The sequence below is a fragment of the Macrobrachium rosenbergii genome, chromosome 36 (genome assembly GCF_040412425.1).
Source record: "Macrobrachium rosenbergii isolate ZJJX-2024 chromosome 36, ASM4041242v1, whole genome shotgun sequence".
In the NCBI taxonomy this organism is placed as follows: Eukaryota; Metazoa; Arthropoda; class Malacostraca; order Decapoda; family Palaemonidae; genus Macrobrachium; species Macrobrachium rosenbergii.
The window spans coordinates 28578031-28590530 of record NC_089776.1 but is presented as its reverse complement, the minus strand read 5'-3'; the positions used below and the strand labels follow the sequence as shown (position 1 = coordinate 28590530).

Sequence of the window (12500 nt, the reverse complement as noted above, 5' to 3'; positions counted from 1 at the left end):
ATGAACAACCAACAACAACAAAGGAGGGGGAGGTAATTTGCTAGCGAATTCTTGCTAATCATAATACCTCCCCATACAAGATGATGTACATACCTCCTTCGGGTGTGTACATCGATATTCAAGAATGAGCGGCAAATGCTTTTACGTTACTCTACATTCTGCCTTGCAATGAACTTTACTCCTAAGGGTTTTATGAAGCTGAGACATTACTTTTAATAACACATTGGGACAATTTTCGTTAACAGGACGCAAAGTGATTTAAACACTTGCAAAAGGATAATTACTTTAGATTTGGTTACCCACTGTAACTTTATAAAGTGACTCGAACAATTGTGAATTAATTAAGATTATAGGACCACGTATATGAGGCTATGGCCAACAAATGAAAAGAAATGGTTATTGTTCAAGAATTAAAATACACGGTTACTTAATTTTAGATAAAATGCATGCGGTTAGTACAATCTGCCTTGAAGAGGCTGTGTAAATGAAAAACAGCGTTTATTTTTGTAAATGACATCCCCTTTTACACGATACTGTAATGACTATACATATTCGCATTGATAATTTATCTTCGTTTTAACGTACTTGGCTCAGCTATCGTTCAACGCGAGCTGAGGATGACCCACACACCGGGAATTTGACAGTCGTGTGCGGGCGAGAGTATTCGCGAGGTTTTAATTCGCTAACCTTAAACTACGCTAATTTTATGGGTCTACTGCCAACTCAATGTTATGACGGGCGAGCAGACAAAAGATGTGGGGTAGGACAAACAGCGATCTTGGAAGGAATGGAAGGGGGAAAAGGGATAATAATAACAAAAGGAAAATTACCAAGACGTTACGAATGAAACTTGACCGCATATGAAGGCGGGACACGTCCCTCAGAGCTTACGAAAGGGGCATTTAAATCACAAGGGCAAGAGTTTATGACTCGCAATTCATTAAAATAAAGATAACTAAATGACTAAAAGAAAGTAAATGATATTGGCAGAAGAGCTAAGGGAAAAAGAGTGAGGGTTTTATTGTGTTAGGCGGGAATTTATCGTCCTACGCCTATAAATTACGGCCCGGACTATCACTTCAGTCCCAGGGCGAGGAAAGTGCACCCGAAGGGCGCGACTCCTTCAGGAGGGGCTGACACGCACGCCCGGTGCCAAGGTATGGGCGCAAGGGCGTGCCACTTCTCACTCTGTTATTCTTAATGATTTATACATTGTGTGGGGAATGGTATCCCGTATTTAATTTCCTCTTGTGGGGATAATTTAAGGGAAGATTAGTAGAGGATGGTAAGAGATAGCAGTTCCTGAGGAACGGAAGAAGATAGAGGAGGGTCTGACATCCCCTTCTGGATTAGGGGTGCCAAGACCTTCGAAAATGAAATGGTGGCACAGGTGCCATGGGAGCTCTAGAGCTCTTTGTAAATTACCTGGAATGTCCCACGCCCGTGGTAATTTCGCCTCGAGTCTTTCTTAATGGGACAGTCGTCCTCGGCCGGGAAGCGGAGGGCCCGCGACCGGAGGGCGGCACGGAGTACCACCTGGGCCTGCTGATGCGACAGCTGACGCAGGAGTGTTCCGTCGGCGGGTTCTACCATGATCCGTCGCGGCTCTTGTAGTTCATCGGCCAAGTGAGATATGGCAGAATCCTGACTTGCAATTGCGTCGGCGACGGACTGAGGCAGAGAGGAGGCGGTCGGGGTGGCGTGAGCGGCTCGCAGGTAACGATGACCAGCTCAGGCACGGGTTGCGAGGCCGCACCTGCAGGTGAGCTTCCGCGGTGGTCGGGAGGAACCGTCTCTCTGACCGACGCTGGTAGCGGTGCCAGGCCGGGGGAAGAGAGGGGGTCCTGAGTTGGATCCCGTGAATGGAGATCGGCGTAGCGCTCTGGCGTTGGCACTAGGGCAGAGTCAGGCGCTATCAGAGGTTTCTTGGGCTCGTCGGTCAGGACGGACGAAGCTTGGCCCTGCTCGGGGCATGCAAGTGGCACCGGCAGGAATTTGGCATCTCCTGAAGGGAGATTTGATTGGGGCCCTGGCACTGGCACTGAGGCAGGGCCGGGCACTGGAATTGGATCGGGAACCGATCGAGGGGGCCACTGTACATTGTACTCAGGTGGCACTGGTGGGGACTGCACGTCCTTCTGGTACCCAGGGGGCGCCAGTCTTGGCTGAGGGAGAAGCGGGGAGGATTACTCGCGCGCGGAATGATTCGGGAATGTGGACCCCTAGATTGTCGTGATTTCGGTGGGGACTGAAAGTCCTGTCCCAGGATGACGTCATAGCCTCCGGGAGATGGCTTGCTACTGCAAGATTGCACATTTTGGATTGGTGAGGTCTTGAGACTCTCAATTGGACCGTAGGGAGTATCATCTTAAATTGATTTATTCCCTCGATCGTGACGAGTTTTCGTCTATTGACGATAGCTCCGTGAGGGGAACTCTGTCCCTTCGGATGAGGAGATTTGCGCGCCCGAGTCTTCGAAAGCAGTGACTCGGCGCGCGGGCTCGCTACCTCGTGGAGGGGCCACGTATACAGGCCCGGCGGAGGGCCTAATGACTGGGGATCTGTGACGGCCAAGGCGACGGTGGGAGTAGTTGATTTATTATTGCGTGGGCATTTTGCCCATGCGGGAGAATGGCCATAGACCTTGCACGCCGTGCAAAAGGTCTGGCTAAAGTCTTTCCGCGCTGCCCCTGTGGAGGGCGCAGGCGAGTTATTTGTCGGTTTTCCGGGAGAGAGGAGCCGGTTTCTTGTTCCGGCACTGTTCGGAGGAATGCCCCGTTTTCTTGCAATAATGGCAAGTTAGGGGCTTGCCCGAGTTCCCATTTTTGTGGGAATTTGAACCTCCGAGGAGGGACGGGGGATTTATTTTCCGCCCCATGGATCCTTCTTGAGGGTGGTGAGTTTCCCACATATCTGCTATTCGGCAACACTCGGTGAGTGTTGCTGGGGCTTTTTCCACTATATGAGTGGCGAGGGCAGGAGGGGCGTAGCGCAGGAAATGCTCGAATTTAAACCGCTCGAGTACCTCGGCGGTGTTAGTGGCTCCTTCGGAATCGAGCCATTTTGTCAACGCCCGCTCCGAATGGTACGCCCAATCGGACCAAGTCTGGCCTGCTTCTCTGGGCTGCTCTCTCCAACGTCTCCTCCACCGCTCGGGGGGTAATCTCGTGCGCCCGTAACTGCTTGGCGTACGGCTTCCCAGTTTCCCCGATCGTCTGGGGGAAGGGCGTGGTGGCAACGCAGGGCCTTTCCGCCCAGGAATTTAGTGAGAACAAGGGAGAGTTCCGCGGGGGAGAGATCGCAGCACTCCAGGACTCGTTCGGCCCTTTCAAGCCATACTTCAGGCTCGGACTCCGTCCATTTTGGCATGAACGAGTGAGCTTGGCTGAGGGCACTCATTCCCGCGGCAGGGGGCGGGGGGGTGGCGGGCTGTCGTTCTAGCATCTGGAGCTCGTGGGCGCGCTGTCGCTCTCGATCTTCCCATTCTCGTTCCTCCCTTTTCTCTTGGGCGATTCGTTCTCTCTCCTCTCGTTGTTCTTGGGCAATTCGTTCCCTCTCTCTCTCTGCACGTTCTTTATCCTTCTCCTGCTCTTGGGCAACTCGTTCTCTCTCTCTCTCTTCACGTTCTCTTGCTCTCTCCGCCTTGGCATCGTCCACTCGCTCTTGAACCCATGCTCTCAGATCTTGCCCCGATAGTCCCATGTCCTTCCCAGCGGACATGTAGAATTTGAAATCCTCGTTTTGTTGGGCTCTGGTATTAGCCATCTTGGAATAATGGGTATAGGATATGTCTGAGAAGACTCAGGTTGTCTGAAAAGACTCAATTGCAGGAATCTGAAACACTCAATTGTTCAGACTGCAGGAGAAATGGATCTGTCTGAATAAGACAGTTGATTAGTAAGTCTGAGGAGACCTTTTGTTAAAATTGGATGTGTCTTGGAAAGACGTGGTTGTTCTTGGCGAACGAATTCTAATATGCGTCTCGGAAGACGTAGTTGGATTTTGTCACGCTCGGACTTGGCCGGCTGTAGCGTGAAGTTAAGGAGTTGTTCTAACGAACTAGAATGATCAGTCCCGTAAGGGCTTAGATGTGTGTGAACTACACTATATAATGTCTCAAAAGGACTTGATTTTGGGTTCCCGCAGGAATGAGAAATTCTCGCCACGTGCGACGTAGAATTTTTGTATGAGTCTCTGAGGACTGGAATTTGGAGAAATTCTCGCCACGTGCGACACGTACGACGAGAATTTTAGGAGTCTCTGAGGACTGGAGTTTGGAGAAATTCTTGCCACGTGCGACGTAGAATTTTAGGAGTCTCTGAGGACTGGAATTTGGAGAAATTCTCGCCACGTGCGACGTAGAATTTTAGGAGTCTCTGAGGACTGGAATTTGGAGAAATTCTCGCCACGTGCGACGTAGAATTTTAGGAGTCTCTGAGGACTGGAATTTGGAGAAATTCTCGCCACGTGCGACGTAGAATTTTAGGAGTCACTTAGGACTTGGAATTTGTGGAATTTGGAGAATTCTCGCCACGTGCGACGTAGAATTTTAGGAGTCACTTAGGACTTGAATTACGATTCGTCCCTTAGGACTTAGAAATTACTAACGGGAAAAAAAGAAAAATGAATGAAAAAAAAAAAAAAATGCTACACACGCGGGCATGGGCGGGGGTGGGGGGTGCAGGTCGTTTGGCCAACACCGGAGGTATTTTTAGATTCTGGGTGAATGAACCCGTATATTTATATACCGTCTGGGATTCCGGAGAATTTCCCAGTCGTCTGAGAGGATAACAGTACAACGGCCTAGTAATTTTCCCTATAAGCGGAGTTTAAATTTCGCTTTCCTAACACCTAACTCGAATTCTAACTACACTGAGAGAATTGTCAGCAATGCAAGCTGACTTCGTCGTGTCCCACGTGGGAATTTTATTCGCGCCTAAATAACAGTTCGCTAATTCGAAATGCGAAGTAAAAGTTATCACAGAGGAATTTCTTTCGCACTATTCCTCGAAGCAAGAATATGGCAAAAGATTTTAACACGGGAATTTTCGCACTATTCCTCGAAGCAAAAGATATGGCAAAGATTTTAACACAGAGGAATTTCGCACTATTCCTCGAAGCAAAGGATGGTTAGCACTGGTTATTTCCTAACTACCTATCCTGAAAGGCATGCATTAACGAATCTAATACGGCGGTTCTTTTCTCTCAGTGATTACATGCGTCCCTATTTCTAATTCCTAGGAACAGTCACGATTGTAAAAAGGTTTTGCTAAGATTAACACATTACTTACGTGGAATTTTCTGGATCTGTGTGCTGGTTTTACACAAAAGGTTCGTAATTGTCTCGTACCCAGCTTAGCTTTGCTAATAGCTGATCTGGCAAGTTGCAAATGCAATAAAGCAACACTAGGGAACTGCAACTGCAAAACGAGATCTATGGCCAGGTCGCCATTTTTACGTTTTTCCGTGGTTTTAGTTTGAAATATGCTCTGTGAGACAGGTAGCAACAATTTAAGTTAATTTAGCCTTGTGATTCTGACTTCGTGGGTACGGGAAAACGTAAAAAGAGGAAAACAAAGGAGAATTTCATATGAGCTTAGGGCTCTTGTTACTGAGGGAAATATTACGTAAAACACGTGGGCACATTTAAAGTAGTGTATTTACATAAATGACATTAGTACGGGAAAGAGGAACTCAAGTAGATTGAATGAAACTGGGGAATCCCAGCCACAGTCGAGAAGCTTCCACGATAGGATCCCTCTGAAATGAGAGATATGCACATTATACGCCAGTAATGAAAATAGACAAAAGAATAATGAATTCGAAGCTGCACTGAGGGTGCCAAAGGAGTAATAAAGAATTAATACTGCCGATGCAAGAGGCGCACGGACATTAGACAAGGGAGATTTCTGGCTTTCTCTTTAAGAAAATATTACGAGACAAAAGCGTGACTGAAATGGGGCTCTTCCAGGGCACTTTACCTTAGCAGATTTTCCGAGGGGCGTAGAAGGCGGTCCGTGGATGACTTGCGATTTCGAGGGCGAGTTTCTTCCACGTGGTGAGATGCAAGGGCTTCCGTAAAGGGGCAAGGCGATGGGGACTCCTCGAAACTCCAAGCAATGGCGTGTGGGCTCGAGGAATACGGTCGAGGGGCACGAGGAGAAGTATACTTTGGAAAGGGCCACGTGGTTAGGATGCAAAGGGCATCGATGGGGCCAGGTGTTGAGGACGTCTTCACAAGTTCACTCCATATCTTCCAGCCAGCGTGTGTGTGAGACCTCGTGGGCTTTTGCTTTTATCCTCCTATGGGGCAGGGGGGCGTCCATCACAGATGCTTTGACTCATTGCACCTGCTGCCCGCAGGGGAGGTTTTGGCCTGTAGGAGAAACACCCAAGCCAGATTACTTTTGCCTCGAAGGAAAGATCTTTATCAAAAATGGGAGCGCCTTTAATCTTTTAAACCCTTGTTTTTAAGTCGATAGACAGATGGTCTATCGATCGGCTGGCAGTAAATGGAAAGTAAATGAACAACCAACAACAACAAAGGAGGGGAGGTAATTTGCTAGCGAATTCTTGCTAATCATAATAAATATATATATGATTATTATCACTTTTATATATATGATTCATTTATCACACATTACCACAGGTGAAAAATAAGATAGCGGGTGTAGGTCCTGACCGGTTTCGACTTTATTTCCAAGCCATTGACGAAGGACTGATACAGAGTGTGAGAAGTCACAAATATATATACTACAAGAACAGTACTGACGAGACATACACAACCGTTAGGGACTCCATATCCCCACTCAGGCCGGTGTCGAGGTAGGAGTGGCCTTTAAAACTCATTTGGCTAAAAATCACAATAGACTCTCTGGGGACATTGCTGATAAACAGACCATACCCCCACCTCAGATCCACACCTGACAGGTGTCATGGAGGCGGAGTTTGGAAACTCATTAACATTACTACCCTCTACTGTGTTTACAAATATGATAGTCCTATTTTCATACATCTCTACTGCCTACCTTAAAGTTTAAACAATTTACAAATTTCTTTTGATATTAAAGGATCAAGTTTATACATCCCTTGACTGATATTCATATTATGGTTGTAACTTTCTTTTATAAAGCTAGATTCAATGATGTTCCTTTCAGTGCATTATTAGAATATACAATCCTTTTTGCCCCTTCCCAGTTGATAGCATGATTGTTCTCACTAACATGTACAAATATACCACTGTTCCCTTGTGCATACCTCACACATTTCTTATGTTGTTCAATTCTTTTTCCAGTGCTTTGTGGTTTGGCCAATATAAAAGTTGTCACAAGACTTACACGGAATTTTATATACACACCCTTTAGTATTGTCTGGGGAGTTCTTGATAAGTACATTTTTCATTGTTGTATTGTTCTTAAATGCGACACTAACACCTAAAAAATTCTTAAGAAGATGAGGGATATCTTTCATATTATTATTATATAAGGCAAAACAAGCAAATTTTTTGTGTTGTAAGGTTCTTTCTGGTTTTGATACATAGTCTTTTTGCCGCTTCAAATGCACTGTTTAATACACTATCAGGATATTTCAATTTTTGCCTGCATTCCTAATCTTATCTATTTCATCATCAATATATTCAGGGCTACATACCCGTAATGCTCTTAAAAACATAGATGAAAACACTGACTTTTTAACCTTATTGCTTTGTCAGAATAGAAATGCACATAGGAAGAAATATTAGTGGGTTTTCTATACACACTATATTTAAACCCACTACTATTTCTTCGTATGAGGACATCCAAAGTATAAGCACCCATCATTTTCCATTTCCATCGTGAATTTAATTGATGGTACTAATTGATTTAGCTTATCCAAAAAAAAGTTTTTTTACATCTTGGTTCCCTGGCCATACACAAATTATGTCGTCAACATACCTAAACCATGTTACATTACATTGGGATTATGTTTGTTTAATATCTTCTTTTCAAAAATTCCATATATAAGTTACTTAACACTGGGGATAGAGGGTTTCCCATTGCCATACCAAAATTTTGTGAGTAAAATTTACCATTAAATTCAAATTTACAATCTTTTACACATAATTTAATCAGTTCAATTAAAGTACTTTTAGAAAATGGGATATCCAGCTGTGTGTTCTCTAACAATTCAGATAAAAATGCCATCAGATCATCTATTGGCACCTTTGTGAATAGTGATACAACATCAAAACTTACAAGCCTGGATTCACTATTAATCTCTACACTATTTAGTTTATTTATCAGGTCCACATTATTCTTGATATTTGCATTTGAAATGGTACCTACTAATGGGTTAAGAATATCTACTAAGTAATTTCTATAGCTTGTATGATGCGGAACCAACTGAACTGATAATTGGCCTGGCAGGAAAGTTTGCTTTGTGAGTTTTTATTGTACCATACATGTATGGTAGCGATGGAGAAGGTCACACACAACTTGTTTTATAAGGCTTTCGTTTACCTTTTAACTGGAAAGGTTTTCACTTTCTTATTGAAACCACTATCCCACATTGTCTATCGGGTTCTTATTTAATTCTTTATGTGTTATCATCACCTAAAAGATTTTGCATTTTTTCTATATATTCACTTTTATTTAAAATTACAAGTGCGCCTGATTTATCTGCTTTTGTCATGTGTATATTTTTATCTTTTTCAGTTCATTAATAGCAACCATAAATCTTTTGGGGACGTTTGTGGTGTCTGATTTTTCATACTTCCATAAATCACTCCCTTAACCATGTTCACTTCTTCATTCGTTAAATCACTATATTTTTCCAAATTACACAGTCCTTTAGTTATTTCACACTGTTCCTTCCGCCAGGAGATAAAGCAAAGTTTAAAGCCGTAGCCTAAGGCACTAGTTACATTTCTATCCAGCTGTTTGTTTGATAAGTTGACGACACATTCATGATTGGCGTTGTTGGTCCAAGGGCTTCTTTCAATCAACAGTTTCATTTTATTATCGTGTTTACTTTTCAGTTTCCGATACACTTGATTCCTCATCTTACTTGACAATATTCACGTGGGAATCTTCTCAATCTGGTGGTATTGAGGCTTCAAAATGTCGTCTTTTTCTCGTGAGATCTTCAAAGTTCTTTTGGTTTCCAATGTTTTGATGTTGATATGTTTTTCCAATATGGCACGTTGTATTTCACCGAAGGGTTGGTCTTCTAATTTCAGCAAAGGAATTGGTTATGAACGATCTTGGTATCACTTGTTCATCCCGACATTCACGTAAAAACCGCAGGTGTTCCTTGTTGGTATGAGCTTGAGTAGAGGCGTCGGCAAATTCTCTGACGGCATATTCCAAGATGGGGAAAAGAACACAGAAAGATCGGAAGGAGCGCGTGGTATCCATTGATGATTATTATCACTTTTGTACGTGATTCATTTATCACACATTACCACAGGTGAAAAATAAGAATATCAGTCAAGGGATGTATAAACTTGATCCTTTAATATCAAAAGAAATTTGTAAATTGTTTAAACTTTAAGGTAGGCTAGTAGAGATGTATGAAAATAGGACTATCATATTTGTAAACACAGTAGAGGGTAGTAATGTTAATGAGTTTCAAACTCCGCCTCCATGACACCTGTCAGGTGTGGATCTGAGGTGGGGTATGGTCTGTTTATCAGCAATGTCCCCAGAGAGTCTATTGTGATTTTTAGCCAAATGAGTTTTAAAGGCCACTCCTACCTCGACACCGGCCTGAGTGGGGATATGGAGTCCCTAACGGTTGTGTATGTTCGTCAGTACTGTTCTTGTAGTATATATATTTGTGACTTCTCACACTCTGTATCAGTCCTTATGCTCAATGGCTTGAAATAAAGTCGAAACCGGTCAGGACCTACACCCTGTTTCTTATTTTTCACCTGTGGTAATGTCCCAGATGATATATATATATATATATATATATATATATATATATATATATATATATATATATATATATATATATATATATATATATATATATATATATAGATATTGTCTACATCAATATGATGACGTAGTAAAATTCTTCCTGGCCTGATATGCTGATAAGCCTTCTTTGCAAAGAGACCTGGTTGTCATCTTTATCATTCGGTATCACTAAACATAACCTTCACTATTATCAATTACCAGCGAAAATGCCAAAGGCTTGGCATTAACACTGAGAACTGTTTTCCACAACTGACAGAATTTGACTTTCAGAAACGAGTGAGGAACACTAGAAGTTACCTTCTAATGTCTCCAGTTTTTCCATTAAGTATGAAGACTATATATAACAAAAGTCTTTATACTACGATTATAAGAGCATTGTCTTCCCATAGAGCTGGAGTGGAAGGAAGGGTCATATCTGTCCATAATTTAGGTGGAGGGTCTCTAGAGTGTTCAGTGGTCTGGTTAAACTACTTTAATACTGCAACTACTCTAGAGTGTTCTATACATAAACAAAATCTGATCGCATCATTTGCTATTAATCTGTACATTATTCCAAATGCTTGAAACGCCCTCTCCAAGTAATGATAAGCATTCCTTCTCACTTACTTGCACTGACAGGCAACACCCACCCGGGTGCATTACTCACATGTGAGTAATGCACATACTGCCACCGCCTATATATTAAGTGTTGCATTGAAATTCTTTTTAAGAAATGAGAGTGGAAATATGTCTGACTGGGGTCTTTAGAGTCCAGCCACTCCTAAACCTTGTTTTTCAGTAGAAAGCCTTTCCACGACCCTGCCATAATCTCTGGGGAATAGACTTACTTTGCAAAGAGTCCCGGTTGTCTGTCGCTGCACCTGAAGAAAACAAAACAATAAACAAAAACTTATAAAGTTTGGATTCTATAATCACTCCAGAACATTGATCAGTATATCATTAAAGTGAACTTGTGGAAGACAGTAGTCTCTTTACTATTGATGAATCAGTTGAAAGTACAGACAGGATGCTTTCAGAGAGACGGCCGCAGATACCGCGGAGTCATAGATACCTTTCAGGTGTTCCATCTCGTGGTGAAGTTCTGGAAAGGGAAGATCAGTCTCTCTTTACAAGGCAGCATCATCAAAGGACATTGGATTCAAATGAAAATGTGACTGAATGGAGGAAGTTGTGCCACTTCAGAATGTATGGTACTGATTATGCGCTTATAAAGATATTAGAGTACAATGTCTCAATAAAAGTTGACCCTCTCTTTGACCTCTTCTCAGAATTTCTTTGTAGAACAAATCTGGCCTAAGAAGTATCAAGCTGACACGAGGTTGATTTAATCTACTTTATTCTTTAATCAAATAACTTTGCTATTTAGAAGAACAAAAACTTGGAAAAAAACACACAAAAATTACCTTGAAGATTGTTTTCGACGTGTTCAAGCTTCTCCTGCATTTCTGAAAATATAAATGATTGTTGGGAGAACATTAGTCTTTCTTCCTGAGGCACAAGGCTCACTTTAACAGCAACTTGACTCATTCTATGAACCAGAGACTCATGAAGTATAGGATTTTGTCATGTAGCAGAACATAAATATTTAGAAGTAAAATATATAAAATTACCTTGAAGTTTGTCTTCAATATGTCCCTGCATGTCTGGAAATATAAATAATTGTTTTTAAAAAAAAGCTGGTCTTTGTTCTTAAAATTATACTGCACAAGAAATGTGTGAATAACAGGGAGACATGAATAAACTCCTGTAACCCAGAATCTTAATAAAAGAGGAGAGAATATACCCGAGAGTGTACAAAGGTTCTTCTGCATTCATTACCTTTATAGTGATGAACAGATCATAAGAAGTCGTGACTCAGCCTGGCTTTTCTCTTCACCTGTGGTTCACTTGTGTAAGTGGCAAGGGGAAACTACCCACCAGTGAAGAAAACAGAAGACAGGGATAATAGAACAAACACTGAATTAAAACAGAAATAATTAAAAAAAAAATAGAAAGCAAAGGTAAGTGTGCTTGAAAAATATGCCAACTCCTTTGAAAGTTACGGAAACAACCAGCAGAACAAAAACTGCTATGAGGACCATTTCATGGCTTGACACTGCAAGGAACAGAAGGCTCCTGGTGCTGGGACGTATGACAACATAACATTGCGACAGAGAGTGAATGTGGAAGTTCTGCAGAGCGAGTAGCTCACACACACTGGCTCCTGGGGTGAAGGGAATGAGTGAGCTGCAAATGAAGTTCCTTGTGGGAAAGGGAACAGCATCTTCCAGTAATCTTTGTAAAGGATGAAGTCCAGACAGGCTTCAGACACCAAGACAGGAAAAGGATTACAACAGCAGCCAAAATGAAGATCTAAAACAGATGGCTCTGATAATGTCATCTCTGCAGGTGAAGAAACCCTAACAAAAAAAGCTAGGTTTCATGGCAAAAGTAGCTGAGAAACAGAAAATCGGAAGTGGTAGGCTGCAGACACCATGACAGGAAGGAGAAGAAATCTCTGGCAATAGCAGAAGAGAAAGATCTGAGGTAGCCAATGAG

General features: G+C 42.6%; 1 protein-coding gene across 6 annotated transcripts in view; it reads right to left on the bottom strand.

Annotated features, from left to right (window-relative positions):
- The window catches only part of LOC136825037 (uncharacterized), a 23874-nt gene that overhangs the window by 9869 nt on the left and 1505 nt on the right, over window positions 1-12500 (bottom strand). For 2 of the 6 annotated variants that reach the window (XM_067081083.1, XM_067081085.1), the window contains exons 2-5: window positions 11573-11605; window positions 11366-11407; window positions 11014-11043; window positions 10790-10822 (exon numbers count right to left, since the gene is read on the bottom strand). In XM_067081083.1, the coding sequence (XP_066937184.1) occupies window positions 10790-10822; window positions 11014-11043; window positions 11366-11407; window positions 11573-11605 (138 nt within the window). The remainder of the gene's footprint in view (window positions 1-10789; window positions 10823-11013; window positions 11044-11365; window positions 11408-11572; window positions 11606-12500) is intronic. The other 4 variants (XM_067081086.1, XM_067081084.1, XM_067081087.1 and 1 more) reach the window with 4 other exon arrangements.